Source organism: Nuphar pumila, chromosome 2 (assembly GCF_984573655.1).
Source record: "Nuphar pumila chromosome 2, dmNupPumi1.hap1.1, whole genome shotgun sequence".
Taxonomy (NCBI): domain Eukaryota; kingdom Viridiplantae; phylum Streptophyta; class Magnoliopsida; order Nymphaeales; family Nymphaeaceae; genus Nuphar; species Nuphar pumila.
In genome coordinates this window covers 97346370-97356380 of record NC_143250.1, presented here as the reverse complement: position 1 = coordinate 97356380, position 10011 = coordinate 97346370, and the positions used below count along the sequence as shown (strand labels likewise).

At 38.2% G+C, this 10011-nt stretch overlaps 1 protein-coding gene across 1 annotated transcript; it reads right to left on the bottom strand.

Annotated features, from left to right (window-relative positions):
* Nucleotides 1–5284: 5284 nt before the first annotated feature.
* LOC149846301 (rho GTPase-activating protein 5-like) lies at nt 5285–9770 on the bottom strand. The gene is made up of 5 exons (XM_089990885.1): nt 9538–9770; nt 7017–7137; nt 6741–6860; nt 6263–6493; nt 5285–5893 (listed from the first exon to the last, which is right to left on the bottom strand). Exons 1-5 carry the CDS (start codon nt 9732–9734, stop codon nt 5285–5287), a joined length of 1278 nt encoding a protein of 425 aa, XP_089847011.1. The 5' UTR covers nt 9735–9770.
* Nucleotides 9771–10011: the final 241 nt, after the last annotated feature.

Sequence of the window (10011 nt, the reverse complement as noted above, 5' to 3'; positions counted from 1 at the left end):
AAATACCTCAAGATCTGTTTACTCCTATGTTGGATAGAATTGACATGCTTTATTGACAGAAAATGCTATATCGGTCATTGTGAAAGTCACATATTGTAAAGCTCCAACAATGCTTCGGTACTCAATGCACCTATTGTGTCCTGTTGATTTTTTGTCCATTTATAAAGATCACCTCTATTCAACCCTCTTATTAGCACCTTCCCATCCTGCAAATCCTTAACCATAAAACCATGAGAATAGAACTCAAATATGCATCAATTATCTTGGGCAAATTTGACAACTGACATCAAATTCTTCTTGATATTTGGCACATGAGAATTATTCAAAACAAATCTATTATTGTTAGAGTTAAGAGATATGTTACCCGTTACCAGAATGCTAGCATCGCTTTTTAACAATGATGAAGTACTCCCCAGAATTCTCCTTCTTTCCTTCCATATGTTCATCACTAGTAGTCACATGACGTGTAGCTCCTGTGTCAGAGTACCACACATTCTCTTAATACAAGTTCAAAGACAATGCAACAACAAAAGCTTTAGGCATGCCATAACATTCATTAGCAAAATAATTTTTTCAACAACAAAACTGCCATATAACAGGATTGTCTTGAGATCCACTACCAAAAGATGAAATATTAAAGTGGGCTCTCAATCCCATACAAAGAAAGAATAAAGATATATAAACACTCAAAACATCAATTTATTTGATAATATTCTTCACTCTCTCTTTACGCGCCTCTCATGCATAAATACCAATTTTTGGCTTTCCTTTCATAAGCCTCATCTCTAAGTATGAATTTTCATCTTAATGACTCACTTAATAACTACTAATGACATTAACCATTATGACCACTACTTGTTTTAACTCACATAACTTTGCTCTAGACTCTTCACATGCCATCTCAATGACTCTACACTTGACACATGTTCCAAAACATGGTAACTTACATAATAGACTTACATTAACACTTTTTCGCAAATGCCAACTTTGCCCATAAAATCTCTACGCACCACACATTAACAAAACTATCCATAACTCTTAATTACACACAAATTCAACACTCGACTTTGACTCACAACCAAAAATGGGTTTACACTTTTAACAAAGATTGACCAAAATTATTTTGAAAACCTCGTCTTGTATTCCTACCTCTTTCTAGACCTCTAAAGGGGTCACACTTCGGCCTCTTTGAGAAAGAAGACACTAGCACTTGACTCACTCATGCTGCTGAGATGGCTTAGGATGCAACATGTCAATTATCTTTTCTTCGTTCAACAACATATCAAAAAGTTTGGCAAAAAGTAGGCAACTACTTAGTGGTAGCAGTCACGACAATAATAAAACTCTCATGTTCGGAAAACAAACCATTTAAAGTGTGCAAAACAAGATCATTAGACATTGTATTATTGACATCACGCAAAGAGTCAGTCTTGATTCAAATATTCAACCATTGACTTGTCTTCTTTCTTCATTTTGCAGTAGATCCTTTTTCAACTGAAGAATACGCAAATTCGAAGTTAAACAGCAGGCCTTCTTCAATGCCAGCCATGCCTCATGGGCTGAAGTATGGCTGTACAAATTTTGCCACCGTGACCTTGATCCAAAGGAGTGCCAAATGATCGGCAAGTTTTCAGACAAAAAAAAATTGGATTAACAACAGTTTTATCACAATGAAACGTTATTTCAATTGAAAGCGATTCACATCAACATATTTGATGAGGTTCTCACTGATCATCACAGATTCTATCTATGGTTTTCACAAGAGATAGTTGGTAAGCATTCAATTAGATGGCAAGAACAAGCCACGGGGACAAAGAACTTGATGAAGCCATAACTCAAACTCTCAACCAAAGATCAAATACTAATCGAAAAACACAATTTTGGTGATGACTTTGATACCATGTAAATTATTCGGAGATCACATGCACAGGGAAGCGTTCACACGATTTACGTGGTTCCGTTACACTTTAACCTGCATCCACGATAAGACAGGTTTCTCTCTCACGTTACCTATTGCGTGAGAGAGATGTTTATTATATAACTTTCCAAAATACAAGAGGAAACACATAAGTTGCCAATTACAACAAGTTTTCAATAGTAAATTAACATCTCCTCCAGGATGTATCTTTTATCTTTCCAATTTTATAATCTTTCTTGATCTTCGTCCTGTTATTGGAAACCTTGAGCTCTTGCTGAATTCTTGGCTTCTTTTAGAGATCACGTCACAACAGGAGATCACTTGAGATGAATCCGAACTCGGCTTTGGACCCAGTGTGTGTGTGCTAGCACCTTCAACAGTGCTGTAGAGAGAGAGAGAGAGAGAGGAGAGAGAGAGAGATTACTAAGGCAGGGGATCAACAAAAAAGTTGAGCCCCCGAAAACAAATAAAAAAACACCAGACCCAAAACAAAGGGCCGAAAGCACGAAGGCAAAACATAAAAAAATAGGAGAAAAGATAGATCAGCCAGGGTCTTGATCAGGAAGAGAAGGCCGCTGAAGGGGGTGGAGTGGATATATATATATATATATATATATATATATATATATAGAGAGAGAGAGAGAGAGAGAGAGCAATTACCTTAGCTATACAGCCTTTAATACCCTTTTAAGTTTTAACTTTGAAAACGACTTCTTGGCAGCCAGCCATTTTCACTAGTGACGATCAGACTGGTACAAACACCTCATCTTTAAATTCCTCACAAAAAAAGCCACCAAACTTCAGTTATTTGCTAAAAAAGCCAAACATTTTGTTAATTTATTTAGGTGCCTGCGTTTTTTTTAGAGGGAGAAAAACCCATCCATTTATAATCACTTGATCCAAACCCAAATGGTACAGTTGCACAAAGAGAAATCGATCAACCACGTATAGAGTAGGGGTGTCAACGAGCCTGGTTTACTCGAACACGACCCGAGCCAAACCCTATAGGGTCCGGGTATGGTGATAAATAAGAAGACCAGGGTCTAGACCCAAAGGTCCAATTAATACATGAACCCAAGTATAGTTTGTGAAATTTTATACCAGACCCAGACCCAACCCGAGTTCTGATTAAGACCCACAAATTTTTAATGTAAAAATGATAAAAATATGGTTTAATCGGGTATGATCTGGATTTGGTTCATGAAGTTATTATTGGGTCTGGGTATGGTTTTTCTTATAGTACGATCATACTTGGGTCCTGACCCAATACCATACTCAAAAATCTAGTCTAAGTTTGGTTTCACACCTGGGTCCGAACCAAACCCAACCCATTGACACCCCTAGTATAGAGGAAGCGGGAAGACCCTATCACATTTAAACAATGCTTTCAACCAATCCATATCCCGAAAACCCGATTCACAACCCATGACCTGTGTAAAGTGAAAGTCGGGAAGGGGGTAGTTGGAGAATGTATGAAGCATGAAGCATGAAGCGTTTAGGAAACGCTAAAGAAAAACATTTAGGAAGCGAAAATGGAAGGGAAATTTAAGTGAATAAACCCACAATAAATTCATAAAAGGAAGCCTATCTTTTTTATTAAAAAGATGGGCAAATCAAATAAAATAAGATTTTTAAAATACAACAATAAAATTCATTTTGAGTGAAAAATTACAATCTCCATGTAGATTTTTAAACCTACCTTACCTAGAGAACCGTTTGACTCCTTAGACAGGTTTTCTTATCATTAAAAAAAAACTACACTGATTAGTAGGGGCGTCAACAAGTCGGGTTTGGTTTGGACCGAGGTAGAACCAGACTTGGACCAGATTTTTGGGTATGTTATCGGGTCCGGACCTGGGTCTAATTGGGTTCACTATAAGAAAAATCATACCCAGACCCGATAAGAACTACATTAACCAAACCCGGTAAAACCATATTTTTTAGCATTTTTACATTGAAAAATTGCCGGTCTTAATCAGAACTCGGGTCAGGTATAAAATTTCACAAACTATACCCCGGTGCATGTATTAATTAGTCCTTTGGGTCTGGACCCAAATGTTAATCGGGTCTTCTTATTTATCACCATACCCGAACCCTATAGGGTTTGGTTCGGGTCGGGTCCGGGTAAACAAGGCCCGTTGACACCCCCACTGATTAGGTGCATGACTGAAGCTGACTGGTATACCTGCATTTGAACCTTGGCTAGAGCATAGGACTCAATACTTGGGGTGGTAAACAAGCAGAATGAACTGAACAGATGGTGCTCAAGCTCGGGTCATTCTTGTGTTGAACCAATCTCAACTTGAGCTCATGAAAAGCCCAAGCTAACTGAGCTGGCCATGAGCCAGCTCATTTACAAAAATATATGGCTTTTAGGAGATGAAAATGACAGAATTTAGACTATAAACCTACTAAGTGAAGCTAGAACCGGCTCATATTACAAAATAAACAATTATTTCAAACTTGTAAGAATAGGGTTTGAGCTCTAAACTTATTCTTGCTAGCCAAACACATCAACAATCTGCACTTTGTGATAAAAAGGGTTAATATTAACATTAAACTAGTTGGGTTTAACATTTGATGGATTCAATCTTGTAAAAATAACTAAAATACTCTTAAAATAATGATATTTTTTTAAGATACAAGGTTACTTTTTTTTAGGTCTTTTGAACTCCAAAGAAAAACACCTTTTTAAGAAAAACAACTTTAGGAAGGTATCAAAGTTATCTTTTTGACCTCAAAAAGTAACCTTGCATATTAAAAAGTGTCACTATTTTAAAGGTGTTTTAATCATTTTCATAAGGTTTTGAATCCATTTAATGTTAAACCCAACTAGTTTAATGTTAGATTAAATTTTAAAAAATATGTTAAATATATTTATTATTAGTTAATTAATATGCCTATATGAGAGGAGCTGAGCGGAGCCAAACATTGGTTCATTTTGGGCTTGCCAAGCTTATTTCACGAGTTCGAATGAGCCGAACGTGCGTGGGGCTGCATTTCATTTTACAACCCTAATATTTACCTGGCATTCAAGCAGCATAAAAAGACTAGTGAATCTCTGTTTTATGCTCTGAATACGCGCTTCATTTTTAGATGAATTTAGCTACAGTAATGGGTGTCACATAAATAAATGGCATGCCAACATCACAATAACATTCAGGCCAAGCACCAAGCAGGAACCTGGTCAATCACAACACACAACAGGCAACCACTCCGATAGGCTTTCTTTGACAAAGTCAATCATGACCAAATGTACAGACAGCAGCAGCAGCTGCATCAAAACACAAAGCCAATTTGTTATGACTCGTTTATCCTGCACACAAGTTAGGAGCAGGAAGCTCTGTTGGTGGCATGGCACAAGCTTCATTTGTTTCTGTTGTTTTTCCTTCCATCTGCAGAATTCATCTTCTCCACAATGCCTCTGGTGACAAGGCTTCTTTCCAAGTCTTCTTCGTCGTCATCTTCAATTGTGCTGAAGCTCTGGCTTTTGCTAACAGATACCGATAGAGCAGAGTGTGTATTGAAGCTGAATCCACTTGATGTGGAGTCAACAATCTCTGCTTGTGACTGCTTTGTGTAACTTCTGTTTGGAGTTTTTGGACTAGTCTGAGCTTCCCTAGAAACAATGGCCAAATCTTCATGGTCATCATCTGTAAGGTCCTGATCCTGATACAGCTGCCTCAAGAAGCACTCTTCTATGTCACTCAAAGAATCACCCTCATCTCCACTACTGGGAACATAATCTGCCTGATCTTCATCGGAAGTGTATTCTCTCTCGTCGCAGCTGCTGCCCGTCTCTTGCTGGCTGTTGCAGCTACCATCATCAGCTTGATGATCCAGAAAGGAAGATAACATCGAGTATCCGCTGGTTGCGACTGTCTCTTGGCGTTCTCGAAGAGTTCGCAGGATCAAAGTCTTGAGGAAGTTCATAACTTGGACTGCATGCATCAGGGCTGTCAATGGATCTGACATCTGAAACAAGCAGCTTGGTTAGGACCCTTCATACTTCAGTGCTTATGTATTACCAATGCTGTCAAAATCGGCATTGGGTCTGAATCGATTTCCAAATAATTCAGAGAATCAGCGGATTTGGACTCTGAACCGAGTCGGGCTGAATCATCAACTTTTCACCATAAGATGACGTGTCATTAAAATATAAAATAATTATAAAACTAATAAAAAATCTTTAAAACCCCTTAACAAATTAAAGATAGTTAAAACAAATTGGTCCACTTTAGTATCAATGTCAGGCCGATTCGATACAAATCAGCCAATTCAGGCCAATTCGATACGATTCTGACAACATTGTGTATAATTGTACTAGAAGTTGTAGCAAATTACCTGTGTCATGTTTGGAGCAATGACCATTGCAATGTTCCTGGCATTCATTTTGTTGGCCTCCTCTTCTTCAACAACATCAGCCATCAACTCAACAGCCCAGTTAAGCAATGCAGCCCTTGTTGGAGCAAGCAGCTTAAGAAGTTCGACAAAGTCCTCTTCTGTCTTGCATTGAAGAATTTGGTCAGGTGAAAGACCATCCAGAACACCTTCAGGAAGCTCTCTAAACCAAGCCTGCAATTGGAGAAAATTGTTCAACTCACCATTTCTTATTGGAACCCCTAAGATTATCATCAAAAAGACCTGATTTGTGCTTGGTTAGAACACTGTCAGTGGAAACAAGCCACACAGAGGCTCAAATCTGCTACCTTATAGAGAGTTATTTACTAGGTTGAATCATGTGATCAGTACAGACACAGTGAATTTATAAGTTGTTTGTAATGCCTTATTGGGGTAGATTATGAAAGCATGTTCCTCATACCTTTATCAAACCTGCCAAGCAATGAACATCAATGTCATCTGGCACAATTCCTTTGTTGAGCTGGTTTCTCACATGCTCCTCCTCACTATTTTCTGGATTTATTCGAAATATGCCTTCTGTCTGTGATCACATCATAATAACACATAAAACAATCAGTAACATTCTACCTTTTATCTCTATCAAGATGCTTTGTGTATTTGGGAAACAATCCAAAAGCGACATAAAACCCAAAATTTGCACATCCAATTCCTTGTTAGGATTTCAAAGAAGATTCACCTTAAGGCCACCTTGCAAATACAAATGCTCCTGCATCAGCATGAGGATGGTTGGCACATTATTTCCTTTGGAATCATAAGAACATTGCATTGATTCTGCTGAGACTCCAAATACACGGGCACTGTGTGAACTAAAAATTATGGTGTCAGACAATTTTGCAGAACTAGAAATTACTTGGTAGAGTATTAAACATTCATCATATGATTTGTAAGCATGCACATATTTGTAGTACTTTGAAGCTGAAATAGGTGGAATATGTGATGGAAATATTGCTAAGCTTAGTGGGCCAGGCAACTGAGCTTGAACTAGGTATGCTCATAGACACGCATATACATGCGCTATCTTTCAAGCGATAGTTGCCTCACTTAGGATCAAGTCCTCAGTGCAGTGGGTACTCGTGCAACTATTAACTGAGCTTTTGCCTACTCGTGAAAAATTGGTTCACGCCTTTCACTGGATGAGACCGATAGCCTCAACACGAACCACCTTGACCAGCTTCTTGACTAGGATAGGATGAACTGGGCTGAAATTGGATATGGATCCTGATTTTGGATATGGGTATGAATCTAGACTGCAAGTGGGTATGGATTTAAATAGCAACCAGATCTAGATCTGAACAACAACTGAATCTGGATCTCAAAATTATATTCGAACTACAACTAGATCTGGATCTAAAGATTCATATTGAATCTGAACTACAACCAAATCTAGATCTCAAGATTGGATCTGAACTGCAACTGGATCTAGATTCAAACAACAACTCTGAAAGAGGAGATAACTGAAGATAAGATGAGAGAAATGGGAAAGGGTTGAGATTTATATAAGCCCCAACCCCAGGCCACCCAAAAGGGCTTTTAAGAGGCCCAAACAATCAACTTTAATGAGTCATGACTGGCCAAAATTTACATAAAGAGAGGTGTCAAAAAAAGGTCAAAATTGACCATGTAAGATATAAGATCGACCAAGATTGGGTCAATAGTCAAAGGTCAAACCACTAAAGGATAAGGGGTGATTTTTTTTGGACCTTTAATGCCCATGCAAAAAGGTTAGACAGTGTCCAAATAGATTCGAATAAGATTCAGGAAGATCGGAATAAGATTCAATGCTAAGTCAAGGTTCATAAATGAGCTGGTGAAAGTACTAAAAAGATAATTCAAAGACCAAGATTCAAGATCCCGGGTCAAGATCAAAATCCAAGAATAAAAAAAAGAACAAGCCAAGATCTAATGCCGATGAAGGCCAATCCTTAAGGCATCACCCCTCTATCTAAGGACAAGAGGTTTTTCAAAATCCTTCAATATGGGACTAAACTTGCTAAAGAAAGACAAGAACCCCATAAAACTTAGGGAAATAGAAAAAAATAAAGGAAAAACTTAGATAATTTTGAGCCAAAATCCAATAATACTAGCATCATGATTATGCAACTTGTATCTTTCTACTATATTTCAGAATTGGTTCCAGCCCTATGACTCCACAAAGGTGCTAGTTTTCTAGTTGGGCATTTGTGTCAATGCACCATTTTGCTAGTATTCTTGTAGTATGCGGCTTAGTGTCATATTCTCTTTCCAGGCAGTTTCTGTAATTAGTTCTGAATTTTTTAGTGATTTAACACTGAGGAGATGCTGAACAAATGCTCAAGATGAAGATTCAAGGGCTCGTCTGGCAAAAACGATTAGTCAAAAGCAAAATGATCACCCCCTGTTACTTGAAAATCATTGAAAACTGCTAAAGTTTGGGCATCTATTTTTTTTCATATTTTATGTGTTTCAACACACACCAATCTGATGCAACTGGTTAAGAGAGAGAGAGAGAGGGTCAGCCTGAGTCTGGGTCAAGAAGCTCAAGGTTAGAGAACCCCTGGATTTGTGTAAGCAAATTCAGATCTACTGACACTAAGTTATGTAGAACAGCTTGATATAAACTTGACACTCCAATGAAGCGACTAGCCAGGGGATCTAGGTGGCCTGTCATTCCAAATTAAGTATTCAGTTGGTTGACAGAGCAATATTGCCGGATACATTAAGCCTTTGATAACACCATATAGCAGAGGTACTTAAACCTACCGCTGATAACCACTGGATTCATCTCTTCAAGCTCATAAGATTTATTATAAAACCATGTGTAATATCTATAATCCAACTTAGAAGTCTAGTTTAACTCATTTCCAACCTCCAAAACTTTCATGACAAATAGAAAGAAATGCATTTATGAATGAAAAAATTTGTGAATAACTTAAATGTGAATGTACCAAATACAGCCAACGATAAGAAGTTAGCACTCAAATAAAGCAGCAGTAGCAAAGGCTAAGAAGAAACAGAACACCACCAAATTGCAAACCCCCTAATCTTCAAAACCAAGGAAGCAAAAACAGGATTTTGTTCTTCAAAAAGAAAGAAAAACCACCAAGATGGTATATGCAAAGATCAACATAATACTATCATAAAAAGAGCTTAAACAACAATTCCAACTTCTTGGTTATTCTATTAACAAGCAGAGAAACACATATTTTCTGTAAACAGACCTTGCACTCGGCACCTTCATTGGCACTTCAAGCTCAAACTCGATTGGTAGGCCAAGAAACCCATTGAACCGATCAAATGTGACATGGGTGACATGCTTCACATCTGTAGGACAACCGATTTCCATGGGACGAAGTGTCACTTCCACAGAAACATCGTCGCCATCTCGCCGCCGATATAACCGGCAGGAAGACACCATTGATCTCCTCAATGCAGCTAACAGAAGAGCAACTAGTGAAGACACCTGCAAGCTACTGCCACCACCTCTCTGCTGCTCTTCCCCCACCTTACCACCACCACCATCCTTTGTTCTTGAAGTCACCATAGCCTCTCTCTCTCTCGACTCAACAAGTGGGGGAAGCCTGCCAGAGATCCAAGTTTGAATAAGTTTTGAACTGTGGGACAGTTTCAAATTCTAACGTCTACTTTTAGTTCTACAATTTTTATCTGTTTGAGAATGCGCCACTTCTGTTCTT